The sequence below is a fragment of the Natrix helvetica genome (genome assembly GCF_964273705.1).
Source record: "Natrix helvetica genome assembly, chromosome: 8".
NCBI classification, from domain to species: domain Eukaryota; kingdom Metazoa; phylum Chordata; class Lepidosauria; order Squamata; family Natricidae; genus Natrix; species Natrix helvetica.
This window is the reverse complement of record NC_138559.1, coordinates 5,228,292-5,248,583: the sequence shown is the minus strand read 5'-3', so window position 1 is coordinate 5,248,583 and position 20,292 is coordinate 5,228,292. Positions and strand designations below refer to the sequence as shown.

The following is a 20,292-nucleotide window of genomic DNA, read 5'->3' as shown; positions in this document are numbered from 1 at the left end:
GGACAGCGGTGGCAGTGGCGGCTGCTCCAACTTCAACGACTTCAACAGCTAAGCTCCGTCCACACCAGCCACACTCATATCCGTCGCCAGGGCCGCACTCCGTTGACCCAGTCCAAGGTGTCACAGGAGGAGGGGCCAAATGGCACAGTATGGTGGCCCAGGCAACGGCGTTGATACTGGAGGGGGCCACAATGAAGGACCCCCCCTCCAACCGCGCCCACACCAACTACCGAAGCCATCTTCCGCTGGCGTCAATATTCATGCCAGCTGCCTCAGCCACTCCCTGCTGATCCAATTTATCATGTCCATAAGCAAGGTGGGGGGGGAGCAACTGGGATAACACCACGGTGTGGGGTGCGGCAGCTGCAGAAGCCCCAGGCCGGGTATCCCGCTGCCGCCGCCCACACCCCCGCCAGTTGCAGAGACCCCAGGCCGGGCGTCCCGCTGCCCCCGCTGCCCACACCCCCGCCAGCTGCAGAGACCCTAGGCTGGGCGTCCCACAACAGCTGCTGACCACACCTATGCTGGCAGCCGCCGACGCTCTCCATTCTCCTTTCACCACCAACCGCCCCATTTCACTCACGATGTTCCGGCTACAAGGCAGGACATTGCAGCTCAAGGGTATCCCCGAGGTCCCAGGAAGTTCTCATAGCTGGACCTGGAACCAACGATGGGATAGGGTACCCCCTGCAAGCCCCAAGACGGACAATCATCTCCCCAAAGCTCTCCTCAAATGCGACAGGACACCATCTTGGGCATCCGTACTCGGAAGATCATATGGGTCATACGATAAACAAATAAAAACTGTATTGGAAAAAAAAGACTTATGACCATTTTTCACTCTTACAACATTTTTCATACTTGCAAAATCGTTATGATCACACGGTCAGAATTCAGATGCTTGGCAAATGATTTGTATTTATGACGGTTGCAATGTCCCAGATTCACATGATCCCCTTTTGCAACCTTCTGTTGTGGCCCTCCAGCAGCCAGCAGAGCGAGCAACAGATTCAGATAGTGAGGAGGTTGGGGAGGAAGATGGGCCAGTCCTGGAATCTGGGGAAGGCTCTGATGAGGGCTCTGTGTCGAAGGCAGTGAGGGGGGCAGGACCACATGACAGTTATCAGCTGCCTTCAGAGTCAGACATCAGTGAGGCAGACGAACAGCTGGAGCCTGTTTCCAGTGTGAGCATGTGCAGAGCTGCCAGACGAAGGGAACAGCTAAGGAACAGGGGTTGACTTGGGAGTAAGGCCACAGATGGACAGTGAGCGGCCCATCCCAGAGGGAATAAAAGAGGAGCGAAAGGGGAGTGGAGTTTGCAGGAGACAATTAGTTCACTTAATTGGTCCGTGACTCTCTGAGACTCCTTGCCATGTTCTGCAGATATCGGCCTGGCAGCTCTTCAAGCCAGAGAAGGTCTGTGACTGTAAATCCTCCATTGAAAGACTTTGGTGGATGTGAATGAGCAGAATTCACAGTCAATTGATAAAAGCTTTTTTTGTCAGGACCAGGAGTTGGCTTCAGGCTCTTGGGAAGCCTCGGTCAGAACACCTTCTGACAGGCAAAGTCAACGGGGATGGCAGATTCACATAACAACCATGCGACTAACTTAAAAGCTGCAGTGATCACCTTAACAACTATGGCAAGAAAAGTCATGAAAAGGAAGGAAATTCACTTAGCAGACGTTTTGCATAGCAACATAAATTCAATTGCAGTTGTATCCTGAGGACCCGTAACCATGGGTGATGCTTCTTGTCTGGGGTACCACACAAGCTGACATCACTGTGCCACTTTCAAAATGGGAGAAGGCCTTTTACACATCTTAACGAGGGAAACGTGCACTGGTCTCCTTCACGCAGCGCACTAAATCATAATACGATGTAGCTTTGGCCAAGTGTACTGTTTGAACCTTAGCCATTTGTAATTGAAAACTCTCCTTATGGCTTAGCATATTTCACAAACTGAGCCGTCTGTTATTCAGATCAGGCTTACAGAAACCATATCTTAAATGAGATGGATGAGGCAGGCCATTGGGCCTCAGCTCTCTCCAAAGAGACTCTATAAAAAACTCCAAGGATACTTTCATCGTTTGCACTGGAGTAGTTTTATTTTAGGGTTAAAAAATCCAGCTTCAAAATCACGTGAGTTCATTGAGGCTGTTTCCTTTGATTATTAATTTCCAGCAAATCCAAACTTGGTTGAGCTAATGAAGCAGGGACACTCTTTATCATCTTTTTTAGTTATGTTAATATTTGCATTAAACTTTTAATTTACATGCATTACATTACATTACATTAATACACTGCATTACAATACGTTACATTCATAGGCATAATATATATCTGAGCCCATGAATGAATGAGGCAAGCTTTAGCTGTGCTGAGATCAAATTCAATGCTCGTATTTATACTTTTACCCGGGAATGTGTCCAGTCCAAATCTGTAAGATTTACCCTTGCCATTTGAAGAAGCATTATAAAATGCTGCCGTATAGATAAAAGATCGGTTTGGTTTAGGTTGGTGCCAGAGCCAAGTGAACTTCGTGAGTCACATGATACCCCTTTTGCGACCTTTTGACAAAGTCAACTTTTGTTATTGTTAGTTGCGAAGTCATGTCCAACCCATCGCAACCCCATGGACAATGTTCCTCCATGCCTTCCTGGCCTCTACCACCCCCTGGAGTCCATTGAAGCTCACACCTGCTGCTTCAGTGACTCTATCCAGCCACCTCATTCTCTGCCGTCCCCTTCTTCTTTTGCCCTCAATCGTTCCCAGCATTGGGCTCTTCTCCAGGGAGTCCTTCTTCCTTCTCACCAGGTGGCCAAAGTACTTGAGTTTCCTCTTCAGGATATGGTCAGGGTTGATCTCCTCTAGGACCGACCGGTTGGATGGCCTTGCAGTCCAAGGGACTCACAGGAGTCTTCTCCAGCACCAGAGTTCAAAGGCCTCAATTCTTTGGCGCTCAGCCTTCCTTATGGTCCAACCTTCACAGCCATGCATTGCAACTGGGAAAACCAGAGCCTGGACTAAATGCACTTTTGTTGGCAGGGTGCTGTTTCTGCTTTTTACTATGCTGTCTAGATTTGCCATAGCTTTCCTCCCCAAGAGCAAGCCTCTTTTAATTTCTTGGCTGCAATCCCCATCTGTGGTGATCTTGGAACCCAGGAAAATAAAAACGAACTTAACACCGGCAATAATTCACTTAACAACCGTGGCAAGAAAGGGGGTAAAACGGGGCAAAACTCACCTGAACAAATGCCTCGTTTAGCAACAGAAAGTTTGAGCTCAATTGTGGGCCATAATTCAAGGGCTACCTATCTATTATTTGTACCCTCTTTTTTATTATAATTCAGGTATATAAGTGGTGCTTTCTGCGATCGTAAAGATTTGTTCCTGGTGATGAGGTTAATCTTTTCTTTTTCTGACCAAGGACAGCCTCGAATTGCGTAGAAATCTGCTCCAGGGTCTGGAAAATAGCCAAGCCAGGCGCTGGGAATAGAGGAAAGAAGGGTTGGACGTGGACTGGCAGGGAAAAATTTCAGGCTGGTCTAGTTTTCTGCCAGTCCCAGAATGGATTGGGAGGAACTCAAGCTGAGAAAAAACTCTTGTTCAGCCACGTTCCCCAAGAATATTATACTTTAAAAGAGCCAGCCTGCCTATTCATGTTTAGGATGGCAAACGATACAATCCTCTACAAATAACTTCTTTTGATTTTGTTCTAGGCATCCAGAATTCTCTGGTTTTGAAATGACTGGGCTACCCTTATTTGGTTTTGCTAAAGTGTGATATTTTACCAGCTCAAGCAGGTGAATTTTAGAGCTTCTGTTTAATTCTTTAATACTCCCCTTCCTTTGGACTGGTACATAGGTGCAAATAAATTATGTCTAAATATATATATATGAAATATACCCTGTTTTCCTGAAAATAAGACCTTCCTGGATAATAAGCCCAATCAGGCTTTTGAGTGCATGCGCTAATATACGCCCTCCCCCGAAAATAAGCCCTCTCCTAAAATATTGCAACACAGCAGCAGCCATAAGGCGACCATGCTCGCCACCTCATGCACCTCAAAAATAATAAGACCTCCCCAAAAATAAGGCCAAGCGCTTATTTTGGGGCTCAAAAGAAAATAAGACCCTCTCTTATTTTCGGGGAAACACGGAATATATGAAAGGCAAAAGGGAAGCAGTATGCTCCCTCCCATATTTGGGCATACTAGGTGCTTTGACAAAACACTCAATCATTTCCCTGGCTCAGCTGATAAGGAGAGCTTGTGGCTTCAGGTCAATATAACTGCCTAACTAAAATAGCCCAAGTTCGAATCCCAGTAAGGGTATGGCTAGCTGATGAGAGCTAAATAGCTTGAAATAGATCTATACTAGTTTCCCTTCATTTATTTATCAGCAAAAATGTTATTTATATGTATGTACATAAATTCTGTAGAATAGTGAGATGAAAAGGGTGGTTCAGGGGCTAAGACTGAGCTTGTTGATCAGAAAGGTAGGCAGTTCAGTGGTTCGAATCCCCAGCACCAAGTAATGGAGTGAGCTCCCGTTACTTGTCCCAGCTTCTGCCAACCTAGCAGTTCGAAAGCATGTAAAAAATGCTAGTAGAAAAATAAGTGGTCCACCTTTGGTGGGAAGGTAACAGCATTCTGTACGCTTTCTGGGTTGAGTCATGCCGGCCACATGACCACGGAGACATCTTTGGACAGCGCTGGCTCTTTGGCTTTGAAATGGAGATGAGAACCGCCACCCACCCCCGAATCGGGAACGACTAGCACATATGTGCGATGGAAACATTTACCTTTAGAAACCAAGGAGGAGCCAAGGACTCCAAGCCCTTGCCCGCTAATGCGCGAAGGAAGGGATCATGGGGTGCTTGCAAGCTAGGGATGCTCTCTTTTTACTCGGGGGGGGGGGCAGCATCTCTCGAACTGACAGCCGAAGCCCAGAAAGGGGTCCCACAACCCCCCTTGCCGATGTGCGTCTGCCTGGCTTACCCTTGGATTGCAGAGGGTAGAAAGCACAGGTAAAAGAGAAGGCAGCTGCTGAACCTGCTGTCGTGGCCTAGAGGTGGCGTTCCCGCCTCACAACCAGGAGGTGGTGAGTTCAATCCTAGGTAGAGGCAGATGGGGGGGGGTTGGACTAGATGACCTGCAAGGTACCTTCCAACTCAAATCTCCGACTACAGCTGACTTCCCTTCCATCACCAGCCTTGCTTGGTAGCAAAGCTTAAAGCCAAGCAGGCGGGGCTTATACTTCGGAGTAAACGTGCAAGGAAGCGACCCAGAGAGCCTCCCGATCCTTCCTGCCGACTCGCAGAACCGCCGCTTTTTGCGCTGATTGCTTTCGCGCCTGCGCAGAGCAGCGCGCTCACCTCCCCCCCACTGGCCTATACTCTCTCCAAACCGCACACACACACACATATATACAGAGACCGTGGCTGCTCCCTCAACCCGCCGCCCCTCCCTCCTGCTCCTGCTGCTGCTCCTAGTTCCGTGCCGCTCTTTCCTCTCTCTCACTTTCTGAGGCTGTTCCCACACCCCACCCCCGCGGCCGGCTCCTCCCCCCTCGCCAGGCTGTTCCGCTGCCAAAGGGCCTCTCCGCCCTCCGCAGCGCTACGGACCCAAGATGGCCGCCGTGTCAGTTTGGGTCTTCGTTGCCGTCTAGCCTGAGGCGCCTGGGCTCCGCCTCTCCTAGGCCCCGGTAAGGCTCGGCCGCCGCCGCCGCGGGGGGCTCCGGACGCGGCCCACGGCGGAGACTAAGGTGGGGGGGGGGAGAAGGCGGGAAAGAACGGCGCCGGAGCGGCCGGCCGAGCGTCTCCTCAGAGCCGGCGGCGCGCGCGAGAGAGAAAGGCCTCCTCCGCCTCAGGCCCCGCGGCCTGCTTCGGGCGCTCGCTCGCGCCGGCCCCGCCAGGCCCCCCGCGGCAGGTGGAGAGGAGGCCGCTTCTCGCTCCCCGCAGCGGGCCCGTCGCCTCACGCCCAGCCGGCCTCCGGGGCGCCTGCCAGGCCGCGCTCGGGCGTCGCGGGTTAGGCCTCTCGCTCGCTCACCTCAGCCGGGGGTGGGGGCGGCTCGCTCGGGCCGCCTTTCCTTGGCCACGGAGCCCCCTCGCCTCTCGCTCTGTGGACGGCGGGGGTGAGGAGAATTGAGGCGCCGCTGCGGACTGGTTGGCTTCTCTTTTGGCCGCAGCCCTCCCGCCTTGCTTCCGATCCGGGTCCCCTGCCTGCTTACCCGGCCGCCGCTTCTCCCCCCCTTCCAGAACGAGGCTTATTTATTTTAATTATTCTTTATTTTTTGGCCGTCCTCTCCTCATCTCCGGCCGAAAGCCACCCCCATCCCCCACTTCTTCGCCGCAGTGGTTTGAAGAGGCGGAGGGATCCCGGGATGCCGTCCCGCCACGGGAGGTCGTCGAAGAGAAGGAGGAGAGAGGGAAAGTTTTCCCAGGGAAAGTTACTTTCCCACACGAGAGGTTTCTCCCTCCTCTCCCCCCCTCCTCTCCGCCTAGGTAGCCCGGGGTGGTTGGGCAGAGATGGGATCCCGTCAGGGCTCCCCGTTTTTTTGGGGTGGTTTTTTTTTTGCGCTTCTCTTTTATCTCTCCTTTTTCTTCTCCCCCCTTTCTCCTTTTTTTAAAAATAAATAAATAAATCCGGGAGGGAAGTTGGGAAAGTTTGCCAGTTAGTTGCCCCCATGGCTTTGCGTGTGTTTTTGAAAGAATAGAACCGTCGTGTCTGTTCGTGTTGCAAAGGAGATCAGCTGTATGTAATGATTGCTATCCAATAGAATAGAATGGAATAAGGAATACAATGGAATAGAATACAGAATAAAATACGGAATAGACTAGAATAAGGAATGGAATAGAGTAAGGAATGGAATAGAATAAGGAATGGATTGGAATATGGAATAAAATACGGAATAGAATAGAATAAGGAATAGAATAGAATAAGGAATGGAATGGAATACGGAATAGAATAGGAAAGAGAATAGAATAGGAAAGAGAAGAGAAGAGGAATAGATATAGAATGAACAAAGAATGGAATGGAATAGAACAGAAGAATAGAATAGAATAAATATTGGAATGTAGAATAGAATAGAATAGAATTCTTTTTTGGCCAAGCGTGATTGGACACCCAAGGAATTTATCTTTGGTGCAGATGCTCTCAGGGTACATGAGAATAAAATACATTCGTCAAGAATTATAAGATACAACACAATGATAGTCCTAGGGTACAAATAAGCAATCAGGAACAATCAATATCATAGTCTTTCCTGCAAAACATAACTCTCTTGTTTTGGCGGTGGGGTAAAGAAAGAATGGTGGTGGGTTTCTCCATTTGTTTTGGAAGGGGTTTTGCCTCCCTGGTGTAAATCTGGAGCTTGGTCAATGGCATTTGGTGGCAAAAGTTCAGAGTTGTTTGGGTGGGGGGTGGGAGGGGAAGAAGAAGAAGAAAGGACTGATAATTGCTGTTTAAAATAATAAAGTTCTGAAATGCTTTCAGTTTCAGTTGTAGAGCAAGTAACTCTGTTCTTAGAGGTAATTGGGGAGGGGTGTTTATAAACAGTGCTGTTGTGAGATAACAAATCCTACAATATCTTCACAGATTGTGTTAAATTGCTTAATCTATGTTTTTTTCCCTCTTTCCTGCTTTCCTTGCAGGTTGCATAGTTTGCCTGTCAAATTGGGAATACCAAGCAGTGGAATGAAATGTATTGACATCTTTTTACTTGTGTGGACACATTTTTTTCATCTGGGTTTTCTTTTTTGGGGGGTATTGGAAAACATGAATCAGAAATAGGAAAAACTGATGTTCGAAAAAAACAAGACCAATTTGGGGCCAAAAACATATATGCTATGATTAACTGGCCCTCTTTCTCCGATCGTCTGTTTTCCCATTGTGTGAAACTCCTTCAGCATAGGGATAAGGGATAATGACTCTATGGATATAAAGAATTTTTCACCATGGTAAAACTCGCCAACCCGCTGTACACGGAGTGGATTTTGGAGGCAATTAAAAAGGTCAAGAAGCAAAAACAACGGCCGTCAGAGGAGAGGATATGCAATGCTGTCTCTTCATCCCATGGTTTGGATCGCAAAACTGTCCTGGAACAGTTGGAACTGAGTGTTAAAGATGGGACTATTTTAAAAGTTTCTAATAAAGGACTTAACTCCTACAAGGATCCAGATAACCCTGGACGAATAGCACTTCCTAAACCACGGAACCATGGAAAGTTGGATGGTAAACCAAATGTGGACTGGAATAAACTGATCAAAAGGGCAATTGAGGGCTTGGCAGAGTCTTCTGGTTCATCTTTGAAGAACATTGAGCGTTTCTTGAAAGGGCAGAAGGATGTCTCAGCTTTGTTTGCCAGCAGTGCTCCTTCCACCTTTCACCAGCAGTTGAGGTTGGCCATTAAGCGTGCTGTTGGCCATGGCCGACTCCTTAAAGATGGACCTTTGTATCAACTCAACACGAAAGCAGCCACACATGCAGACGGGAAAGAGAGTTGTGAGTCTCTTTCTTGTCTTCCTCCGGTTTCACTCCTTCCACATGAAAAAGATAAGGTAAGAATTGCATGCTTGGTGAATCTTTGCTAGTGGTAACGAATGATATCCAGGCCTACCTTGAGTTGCAGAATTGTAGAAACGTAACTAGTGAGCTGTGTATGCTGGAATTTTCCAGTTCCCTTCTTGGCTCAGAAACTGACTTTCTATCAAGTCCTCTCTTTATCAGGTTGTGCCATTCTCAGTGTCAAGGTGCAGTGCTACCTTGCAAGGTTGTTGAGAGGATTTTTGAGAACGCATATGTAAATTATCTAAGGTGTTATATAAGTAATAAGCAGCCTGGACATCTGATACATATATTTAAATTGTAAATTTTACAATGTTGTAAAAAAAAAGCCCTGGGAGAATCATTTTTGAAGGATGGCACAAGTACTAAATTTATATAGTGCATAATTGTCACTGGTACTGGTTGGTTCATTGGAAAGTAAAATTTGTCAGTGGAAATATTGTCATTATCTTATTAAGTACATATATTCAGATTCCCGGATCCGCTCAAAAATAGGGATGGATTTAATATGGCAAGACACATATTTAATTTTAATATAATGGTACCAATTTGTAATCCTAAATATGGGACCCTGGGTGGTAACCCCTGACTGGTTTTAAATGAGCTTTGTAATTAAATAGGGCTGGCAGTACTTGGATTAGAGACCACCAGGAACTCGAAGGCTGTAGTTCAGATTGGGAAATCAAGATGGTAATTGCAAATCATGTTGACATTATTGCCAAGAATCTCTGATGTTTGTATCTGTATCAAAAATCAAGCTATGCCCCAAGGTGTCCCTACATTGGTATTGGAACATCAATATAGCACCTGCCTGTACCTCATAATCAGGCATGGCTTTTCCTGGGGTCACACAGCAACTGCAGAGGGTGAACGTGGGAAAGGATGCAGTCGATTTAAAGAATTCAGGGGGTACTACATTAACTGTGGCATCCAGCTGGATTATTTCAGATCCAAAGCTCTGCACAGTCCTACCGGTAGTTATGCGCTTGAATTCCTTTCACTAGTCGTCCTAAAGCACAGTTGCTTTCAGAAGTAGTAGTAGGAGAAAATTGGGAGCCTGATACAGCAGCAAGAGAAGAAAGTTTGAGTGTCATATTTGCTTGGTGAGCCTATAATTCCAATAGAAATGGTGTAATCATCTGCAACAGTTACAGATTGACAATGAAGCATCCACAGAAAGAAGTTGGAAAGCTACTCAATTTTTTTTCTATGCCTAAGCTTGTCTGATGACAAATAGTTGGCTCCTAAACTCAGCTCACCTTTGCATTGAGTAAGAATAGTGCATTGGGCAACCTGTTGGGCAGCAATGTGACCATTAAGAGTCAAACTAGCCAAGGAGGTAGTTTATGGCAGAGAATTTAGCAAGCTGGGGCTTGAGTCTACTATATCGCTTACATACATGATGCTGTCATTCTCAGGTCTCCTTGACTCTTAAAGTGCCACTGATCTCCGAATGATTTTTCTGTGTACACTATGTCGATTATGTTGGCAGTTTTAAAGTTTTGAGCCTTGATAGATTTGAAATCTAAGAATGGAGTGAATGAATTGCCAATGTAGTGTCTAATAGAATGATGTGTATGCAAATATTACAGTGTAACCCTGTTTACAACTTGGGGTGTACATTTGTTTGTTAGATTTATATTCTGCCTTTCTAAAGTCTTACCTCTGCCTGTCTCCTTGCAAGCAGTGTTAGTTTAGTGTCTATCCTGATTGTTGTTACATTTACTGTCTTGTTTAAATGGAGAAGTTCAATATTTCTGGAAACCCACAATTCTTCCCTTTTAAGGGGAACTATGTTTTGTATATTATAGCTGATCTGGCTTTACCTCCTGTGTTAACTTGTGTGAAATAGATTGATCTGAGAAAAGTAACCCTATGATTAAGGTTAGGAGAATTTTGAATCCAGCTCTCCTGCCTAAAACACTTAGCTGCCGCACTGTTTTTCCTCACTGCTGGTTAATTTCCTGCCCTGTGGCAATTAACCCCAAATATTACTAGGGTGCGATTAAAGAAAAGTATTAAGGAAGCATGTGGATTTCACTGAAAATTCATCTTGTATTGTGGAAAGGTGTTTCGTGCCTTGATGCCACCATCATTGCTTTTACATGTCGACACAGCGCCTTTATTCTGGGGCATATTTGACTACTAATTCTGCATGTTTGTCCTGATGTCTATACTATTGACACAAGCAAAGTCTACGTAGGATTGTACAATCCCAAAATAATTTTAGTGTTCACCTGTTAGGTGTGCATATATCCTATATATCCCTGTTAGGTGTGCATATATCCTGTTAGGTGTGCATACAGCAGCAGCCCTGTTTTTTTCTAAAACTCCCTTCTCTCTTTTTTTTCTCCTTAATACTTGGACATTTCTATTAAACAGTCCAGACAAGACTGAGGCCATGCTACAGTATGCCCAGCAGAATACAATAGTTGTCTAGGGTGAGGTGGGGTGGGGTGGGGTATGTTTGAGAAAGGAAGAATATGTTGATTTCAATTCCTAGATAAAAAATATTTATTGCATGCCTTTTACAATCTGAAATTATCTTGCAGGAAAGTTTATAAAGTTTGTATATTTGATGTATCTCTTAAGAAAGCCTAGTTAGGACTTGGCATTGTGATGCTTCCTGTTTTTTTAGAAAAAAAAATTGATCAGAATTTAATACTAACCTGTGATGTGGTTTGTTTGGTTTTGGTTTAGTGTGTTATATGACCAGTCACATTGTTTTACAAACTATCGTTTATGACTTGCTATATAGTACTCTATCGCATGGATCCTACCATTAGGACCTACTCAGCAAATTATGCTTTAAACTATTTCTCAGGCAATATGTGGTACCAATCTATAGACTAGTGATGGCGAACCTTTTTCTTATGGTGTGCCAAAATTCCACAATCGTGCCCATGCCCACACCAGTTTAATCCTCCCCGCCCACCTGCACATGACCCTCCCAAGCCTCCGGAGGCTTTTCTGAAGAGGGTGAAAATGGCCTCCCCTGGCCCTCCGGAAGGGCGAAAATCAGTTGGCTGGGGCATGCATGCAAATATGGCTGGTGGCATGCGTGCCATAGGTTCGCCATCACAGCTATAGACTATAGGAATTGTTGTTAGCCAGTGCAGTAATTAGCTTGTATTTCTTTGTTGATCATAGAGATTTTTCTTCCTGTTAATAATGGCTATCAGGGAAACAAGTGGAAGAATCTCTCCTCTCCTCCACCAGACCTGTCACTCATCATCATGGAATTCTTCTTTGCTTGTGGGCTACCAGACAAGCAGTTAAAAAGAAACAGTGTAAACAGATGCTGAGTTCCAAATCCACATCCAAAACAATTGGCCCTTTATGAATCTTTCAAGAAGGCAGCGTTCTCTACACCTCTTAGAGAACATTTGAATATTTGTGTATGCTTTTTACTAGTGTGTAAGCAGCACCGGCACTTAATTTATTATCTGTCAGTTTAATTTCTCAATTGTAAGCCCTTGGAGCATCTTGAATATGGTGTCGTGAATGGAGCCTACTTGTTCTATAAAGTCTAATATAATGGAATAGTCTGAAAATCCATATATTTTTATTAACATTGTTTTAGAAGTCCAGAAAGAGACTCTTGGTAATATTTTCTTAAAGTCCAGGCCCTTAAACAGTGAGACATAGCGGTGGTCTTTAAACTATGCAGCTACCTGGCTAACAGATTTCATCTCCTTTAACAGGTGGCCTGATGTGTTTGGTAAGGTCAGTGGAACCTGGTCTGGAGTCAGACACTGCCAAAAACAAATACAGATAGTCCTCGACTTGTGACCACAGTTGCACTCAAAATTTCTGTTGCTAAATGAGACATTTGTTACGTGAGTTTCCCCATTTTATGACCTTTCTTGACACAGTTGTTAAGTGAATCACTGCAGTTGTTAAGGTTGTTAAGTGAATCTGGCTTCCCCATTGTCTTTGCTTGCCAGAAGATCGTAAAAAATGGTCACGTGATCCCAGGGCAGGGCAAATGTCATAACTATGAGCCAGTTGCCAAGTCATATGAATTTTAATCATGTGACCATGGGATACTACAATGGTTCTAAGTGTGAAAAATGCTCTCATAAGTCACTTTTTCAGTGCTGTTGTAACTTTGAATGGTCACTAAATGAATTGTTGTAAGTTGAGGACTATCTGTAAATACATAAATGCTCCAACATAATTTTCAAAGTGAATTTCCCTAGCCTTTTCACTGCCAGCTGTTAAACACAACTTTTAAAAAATATACTTGGATATACTTTGTGGGATCACTTTTACAAACTTTACATATTGTAAGTTGCAGAAATACTATTTTCTTGTAAGCCTGTTTACTAAGTACTGTAAAATTTGCAAGTTGTGTGTGCAGAACTATTTTGGGTATGTTGGCTGATTGATAGAATTCAAGTTCTTTTGTAAAATGATCTTGCTATTTTCAGATATGGTTGAATTATCTAAAGTATGACAATCTTGAAACCTTGTAATAAAATATTTTAAACTATAGCACTCTGAAAGTTCTTGTAGAATAAACGTTTCCTTATTTTAAAGAGTGATATATCATTCCTTGGGGGAAAATTATTTGAGAAACTGTGCTCTCAGATATTTTGTGCCTGGAACTCCTGTGGTTTGTTTCTCTTGGAAATTGTGGTCCGTAACAGCTGGAGGGACCTATGTTAGGAAAGTCTTGCAGCTGCATATGCTTGTGCTTTGGAAAACCTCTAGAATTGTTGCTCCTAATTCTCCAAGTAAATATTTCCTTTGGTCCCCAATGCTTCAAAAGAAACACCATTTAGTAAATTATGGAGAATGCATGTTGATATTGGCCAATGGCTCCATTCATTGCATGGGAGCCAATGTATTGTGCCAAGACATAAAGACAACTCTTTGTGATTCAAAATTTAATTGACCTGAAGCAGTGGTTAGATGATATTACTGTGTTTGGATCATTGTATTTCAGTTTAATAACCTAAACTAAATATAAGAATGCCTTCACTCTTTTCATGAACCGGCAAACAAACCAGGAAGTCTTCCACTAGCTATAGTTCCTTGTCTGAGACGAACTAATAAATTATGTCTTAATGCCAGGCAGGGCGTTAATACTTTCCCCAGCTTTTAACTGTAATTTTCCAATTTAATAAGTAGAAAATCTTCCACGTTTGCTTTCTATGTAACTGGCTCAACTATTTCCAGCAATTTACTTTTCTTTGCCTTTGGTAAGAGTCTGAATATCTTGAATTCCCAAACTGTCCCAGACCCTATGGTCAGTTGCAAGGCAATAGGAGAGGTGTGATCCAAAACATTGCCTGGCTGCTTACCCCTATTGTATGTCCTGCATATATTTTCTGAGTCATTCTTAGAAATCCAGTGTAACATAAACTATTGCATGGAATGTCAAAGCTGTTAGTTTCTCCTAGGCGCTGCTTGGAGTGTCCAAGCACAGGTTAACTTCAGCTTGCTGCCCAAGGACTGAGTTCAAAGTTTGTGTAGCCACGCCTTCTGCTCCCCTCAGAGGCTCAGTTTAAAAAACTCAGTCGCCCTAAAAGGACGCAGTTGGGGAGCTCCAGTTCTTGGACAGCAAGTTGGACTCTCCAATAGCCTAGTGTAGCCTCTTTTTTCTTATTTTTGTGTTTAGTGTATAGATTAGGTTTCTTATTTTATTTCTCAATTAAAACTCTATTGACTGAAGTGCGGAACAGGTGGCTTGGAGTGGCTTTACGCGATCTCTGTGGTTGAGGCACCACCAGGAGGCTCGTCAGTGGCTGCTGGCAAGCTCGGGGGGCAGGTAGGTAGCATAGGGACCCCCAAAAGCTGTCGGAAGACCATTTTGTAGCTGGAAGCTCTACTGAGCTTTTTGAATTGCCGACAGCTCCCTGGTGCAGTCCAAAGCTTGCGGTGGCCATTTTGAAAGGAAAAAAAGTGTCTAGGAGAATGACCGTTGGCTTACCTGAATGGTCGTTCTCTAGGCGCTGCAGGAGTGTCCAACCCCGCCCTGGGGTTTCATAAGGGTGCAGAACGTGTCACCTCTATGGCACAGATTTTCTCCATACAGCATCCTTCTGGGTATGATATCTTCGTTTTTTAAACTGAGCCTCTGAGGGGAGCAGGAGGCGGGGCTACACAAGCTTTGAACTCAGTCCTTGGGCAGCAAGCTGAAGTTAACCCATGCTTGAACACTCCTGCAGCGCCTAGATAACGACCATTCAGGTAAGCCAACAGTCATTTTGAATGCTCCTAATTCTACAGAATTGCTGGTGGAGTGATTCTACTGCTGCCTTCTGCTCTGTGCATGTACTTTGAAACAGTTTTAAATTGTTAAATTAAGATGACTCTTGTGATCGCCTTAATTCTAGCATACTAGAATTAAGTAGGGCACTAAATTGGATAAGGTTCTAAAATTTCACTTCTGAACTTAAGCATACATTTTAGAATAATAGCCATTAATCTCCAGAGCCCGAAACTGCACTGCCCACAAAACCTGTCTTTGAGATGATGATGATGATGATGATGATGATGATGATGATGATGATGATAATGACCCAGAGGGCAGTGATGTGTATCTACCGTAACATGAAGTATAGTCTTTTAATGTTTCCAGACTTTTTCAAATAGTCACTTAAGCAAGCTTCTTTTAGATCCAAACCCTGTCCTTAGACTATCATAGTTTTCAAGTCAAAAGGTTGACCAAGTCTTGTGTATGTATGCCATTGGGCTATCTATCACTAGCACCTGATAGAATCATGATTGTCGAAAGAACAAGAAAAGAAAAACACTGGTGTTAGTAAGCTATTCATTTCAGATTCTATTTGAGCTATTCATAGCCACAACCTCCCTGAATCAAAATCTTAGCAGTTTCTCCCCAGGAATTTGAAATGAGTGGACGGGGAAACAGGATTACAAGCAAAAAGTATTTTTACTGTTCTGCCTCTTGCATTATATCTCAATATCTGCTTTTTCTGTACACAATGTCCAAAGGAAAATAAAACTGTAAGTTTACTATTGCAGACTGTCATGAAACTGGGAGAAGTCCTGTCTGTTTTGGGACAGAAGAACCAGGGAAAATGACGTGGAGAAAGATATAGTTTGGCCCATTTTATGACAAATTCAGCAATACAAATAGTCCTCGATTTACAGCAGTTCATTTAGTGATCATTCCATGTTACAATGGCACTGAAAAAAGTGATTTATGACTGTTATTCACAGTAATGACCTTTGCAGTGTCCCCATAATCATGTGATCAACATTCAGACACTTGGCAACTGGTTCATATTTATGTATGTTTTGGGGTCCCAAGGTCGTGTGATCACCTTTTGTGCCCTTCTGACAAGCAAAGTCAGTGGGGAAATCAGATTCACTAACAACTGCAGGGAATCACTTAACAAATGTCTCACTTAACAACTGAAATTTTGGGCTCTATTGTGGAGGTAAGTCAAGGACTACATGCCAGATATTGTGCACCGCAATCTTAATAGCAAGTTAACAGAAGAATTGTAGAATTCATACTATATGAATTGGTGCATCTGTTTGTTTTTATGGTCTTCAAAAGTGCTGAGTAAATGCTTACTGAGTTTCATGATACTCCATTATGTCTGTAATAATAGGTTTTAAGCATTAAACCTTTTTTTTTCTCTTCTGACCTGCCACTTCCAAGTGATAGTTTAACTTAATAGAGAGCGGTTTTGATTTAATTAAAAAAGTTGTATCAGTTGACAGTATTTGTATTAATGTTGCAAAGTATCTGTATCTCACTAATCTTGTGGAGGGAACAAAAGATAAGAGGATGATCCATCTGGAGGAGGACTTGGTAATTTATGTTTCTGGCACTCACGCCCATTTTTTTCCAAATCCTGCTGTGTGTAGCATAGTTCGCAATGATCTATTCTTAGAATACAAATATTTGAAAACAGTAATGAAATACATTGTTCTCCATAGCGAGGGGGGAGGAGCATCCAGGATGGGTTGGCCTTCCAGCTGATTGGACTGAGTCAGATAAGCTCTTGGGACACGCCCCTGGCCCACCAGGCACCGCCCAGTTATCGACTCAGTCCTCAACTGGACGGTTTGCCATCCTGGATCTCCAAGAACAAATTTGAAGAAAGTGGGAAAAAGCAGGAAAAAGCAGCGAAGCAGCCGCAATTGAGCTGGAAAGCTCCCAGAGCGGCAGAAAATTTTTGCCAAAAGCCCCTTGGGGGCGGCAAGCTGCCCATGCGTCTAAGTGAGACAAGGATCACTCAGGGATTGAATTCTGCTGGGCAAGCAACAAATAGAGGGCACAAGCCCTCCAAGGGCAAGCGCTGCCGTGAAGGAACCAGAGATGCTGGAGCGCGAGCCACGGATCACCGGCAGGCGAGGACGGTGCTGGATTCCCCGCTCAGGAGGTGAGCCTCACTGCTAGGGTCGCTGCCCGGCGCCGGAGCGCTCCGCTGCTCCCCACTGGGTTGAGCAGCGAACTGTGGCTTCCCTAACGCCGCGGAGCGCCCGCGCAATCATCCACATGGCTCACCTCAGCCTAGTCCCCCCAGCGCCAGAGAGAGGCAGAGGGGAGCGAGGAGACCGGCGTGGGAGACGCGCGGCAGCTCCTAGGAGCACAAGCTGCTAAAGGGAAAAAAGTTTTTTTAAAAAGCGCGCCCTTTCCACTGCTGGCGCGGGTGCCATTTTGAAGCCAACAGGGACCACGTGTTCCAAGATGGCGGCGCCCAGCAACCAGGAGGAAGCCAGCAGGAGCCCAGCACCTGCAGCAATGGACAGCAGCCCCGCCAGAAGCGCTGAGGAGCAGCCAGGGTTAGTGACAACCCCAAGGGCTGCCCGGGGGGGTGGGGGGTGGAGGAAAGGCTAAGGAAAAGAGAAGGCACCTTTCCCCCAGGGCAGAGCTGGAAGAGGGTGGTCACAAGCCTGCCAAAGCCTCCAAGTATGAAACACGAAGGCACAAGAGGCTGGAGCAGTTCTACAAGAAGGCAAGTGGGCACAAATCCACCCCAGGCCTGGGGCAGAAGGGGAAGGCCCCTGGAGCCCCTGCCTCAAGTGGAGCCACAGGGGAGGAACTCCCATTGCAAGCAAGGATTCCAATTGACACATCAGGTCTCTGGGGTCTTGCTCAGGAGTGGCATTCCCCTCTACGTACAGCCTCCCTGGGCCCAGCCCTGCCCACGGGACTTCTACCGCTGGGCTCCCCCTCCTGCACAGGTGGGCATGGCGCCCAGCCAACAACTCCCATCAGGGGTCCCCAACTTCCAGGACCTAATGATGCGGGCCTTTCAGCAATGCATGACAGCGGCCTTTCAGCAGCCACAAGCGCAGCCCCAGAAGGCCTGGTAGACCAGGAGGATGACATCTCCAGCTCCTCCATTTCATCGCAGGAGGACAGCAACCTGGATTGCGAGGAGGGGGAAGTGAGGGAGGATAAATTCTCCGAGGACGAAGGTATGCCCCCTCCTAAGCCGGCCTTCACTGGGTTGTTCCAGCCTTCATTGTTCAAATCGCTTCTGTTCAAGGGTAAGGCAGCTGCCAAGCTTGGAAACAGAGCGGCAGAAGCTTCACCTCAGCTTCAGGGGTTCTCGGCAGAGACCATCTTTGATGAGGCCATTGAGACCGACACAGTGCCAACCCCAAGGCCTTCCTGCAGTCAATCAAGCGCCAGTGGGCAGCCCCCACAGCAGGTCCTACACCCACACCCACAGATAAGATCTTTTTCAGCGTGGATAAGGACATGATGGGGGTGTTGTCTCAGCCCTCCATCGATGAGCCGGTACGGGCACTGCACAGCCCAACTAACCTCCCAGGAGAGCCAGAAGAGGCTCTGAAGTTGGAGGACAGGAAGGCGGATCTCACCCTCCAAAAGGGGCATCAAGCAGCAGCCAAGGCAGCAAAGGCGGCCACCACCGCCTCCTTCTTCAACCGGACTTCCTTACTTTGGCAGAAAGGGATCCTGCAGCAGCGGATCCCCGTCACCGAGATTAGAGTGCACCAGGACATCAACAAACTGGTGGCAGCTATCCAGTTTTCGGCGGATGCCACCTTGTCTGCAGCCAAGTTCGCCTCCAGAGTGATCGCTTCTACCGTCGCATCCCACAGACTGCTGTGGCTGAGACAGTGGCAGGCTGAGGTGGTGCCTGGCGTCAGCTCCCTTCACAGGAGATGCCCTCTTCGGGACAGCCCTGGACCCGTACCTCGTAGAGAACAAGGATAAGCGGAAGATGCTTCCCACGGCTACAAAGAAGGGTCAGTTCAGAGCGACGCCTTACCCCAGACGGTCATACTACTGTGGACAGGACTTTGGGACTTCCTTCTGCGGTCAGGACTCTTTCAGGGAGCCAGAGGCAAGGTACTCAGGGACCCGGCAGTACCAGGGGGGCTTCGCTGCCAGGCAAAGGTACCCGGATAGGCCACAGAAAGGCAAACAGCAGAAGCGGCCCTTTCAAGGTGGCGGAGGCAGCGGGGGGCGCTCCTTCCACAAACACTAAGGCCAGACCAGATCCACCTCCCATTGGGGGGTGCTTAGCGTACTTCGTGGATCGCTGGGACCGCTCCTCCTCTGATAGGTGGGTACAACACACCATCAGACATGGGCTGGCACTGGAGTTTCTTTCCCCAGGGTTCTTCCGGATCTGCCTGGTTTCCAATAACCCGGCCAGGAGGTTGTTGATGCAAGAGGCCATACAGCACCTGCTGGATATCCGAGCCATCCAGCCACTGCCCCTAGAACAGCAGGGTCATGGGTGTTACTCAATCTTGTTCGTAATTCCCAAGGCTTCAGGGGCATGGAGGGCTATTCTGGACCTGAAGCAGTTGAACCGCTTCATCCGCTACAGGAGGTTCAAAATGCATTCGCTCCACTCCATCCTGGAGGGGATTAGGCAGGGAGACCTCCTCACTTCCATAGACCTCACAGAGGCCTTCCTACATGTTCCAATCCTGTGGGGGCACTGGAGGTACCTTAGGTTCTTTTATCTAAGGCAACATTTCCAATACCGAGCCTTGCCCTTCGGGTTGTCATCCGCCCCCTGAGTGTTCACCAAGGTAATGGCTGCCCTGGCAGCTCATCTGAGACAGGTCCCAGTCAGGATCCAATGCTACCTGGATGACCTGCTGATACAGTCATCCTCCTTTGAGGGGACTCTAAGGGATCTAGATACCACCATGGCAGTACTGAGGGACCATGGGTTCTCTGTAAGCCTGGCCAAGAGCCATCTTCACCCCTTCACTAAGTTAATCCACCTAGGGGCTCTGATAGATTCAGAGGAAGGCAAGCTGTTTCTGTCATTGGAGAGACAGATCTCCCTGAGACAGCTAGCTAGACAGGTGGTCTCGGGAGGTAGGGTGTCATTAGCTACCTTGTCCAAACTGCTAGGCACCATGGTCTCTGCCATTGGCATTGTTCCGTGGGCGCGCCTCCACACCCGAGACCTACAATGGTTCCTTTTGCCTTTCCAGCGAAGGCACAGGAGCTGTTCCAAGATCAAGGTCCTCATCCTGGCAGAAATCTCCCGCTCACTGATCTGGTGGACGTCCCCCGCGATTACAAAGGGCGAAGTCTTCAGAACGCCAGACTGGGTGATGGTGACCACGGATGCCAGCCTGTTTGGGTGGGGGGCCCACCTGCAGGATCAGATAGCGCAGGGACAGTGGAGCCAGGCAGAACTGACGCACAGCATCAATTGGCTGGAGCTCAGGGCGGTCCGCCTTGCCCTGATGCATTTCCACTGCTCTGTCAAGGGCAGACACATTCTAGTCCTC

At 46.7% G+C, this 20,292-nt stretch overlaps 1 protein-coding gene across 1 annotated transcript in view; it reads left to right on the top strand.

Annotated features, from left to right (window-relative positions):
* The first annotated feature begins 5,556 nt into the window (after nt 1-5,556).
* Nucleotides 5,557-20,292, top strand: part of KAT6A (lysine acetyltransferase 6A) — a 122,385-nt gene continuing 107,649 nt past the window's right edge. Inside the window, exons 1-2 of the mRNA XM_081960510.1 lie at nt 5,557-5,707; nt 7,656-8,561. Of these exons, the coding sequence (XP_081816636.1) occupies nt 7,959-8,561 (603 nt within the window). The 5' untranslated portion in view covers nt 5,557-5,707; nt 7,656-7,958. The remainder of the gene's footprint in view (nt 5,708-7,655; nt 8,562-20,292) is intronic.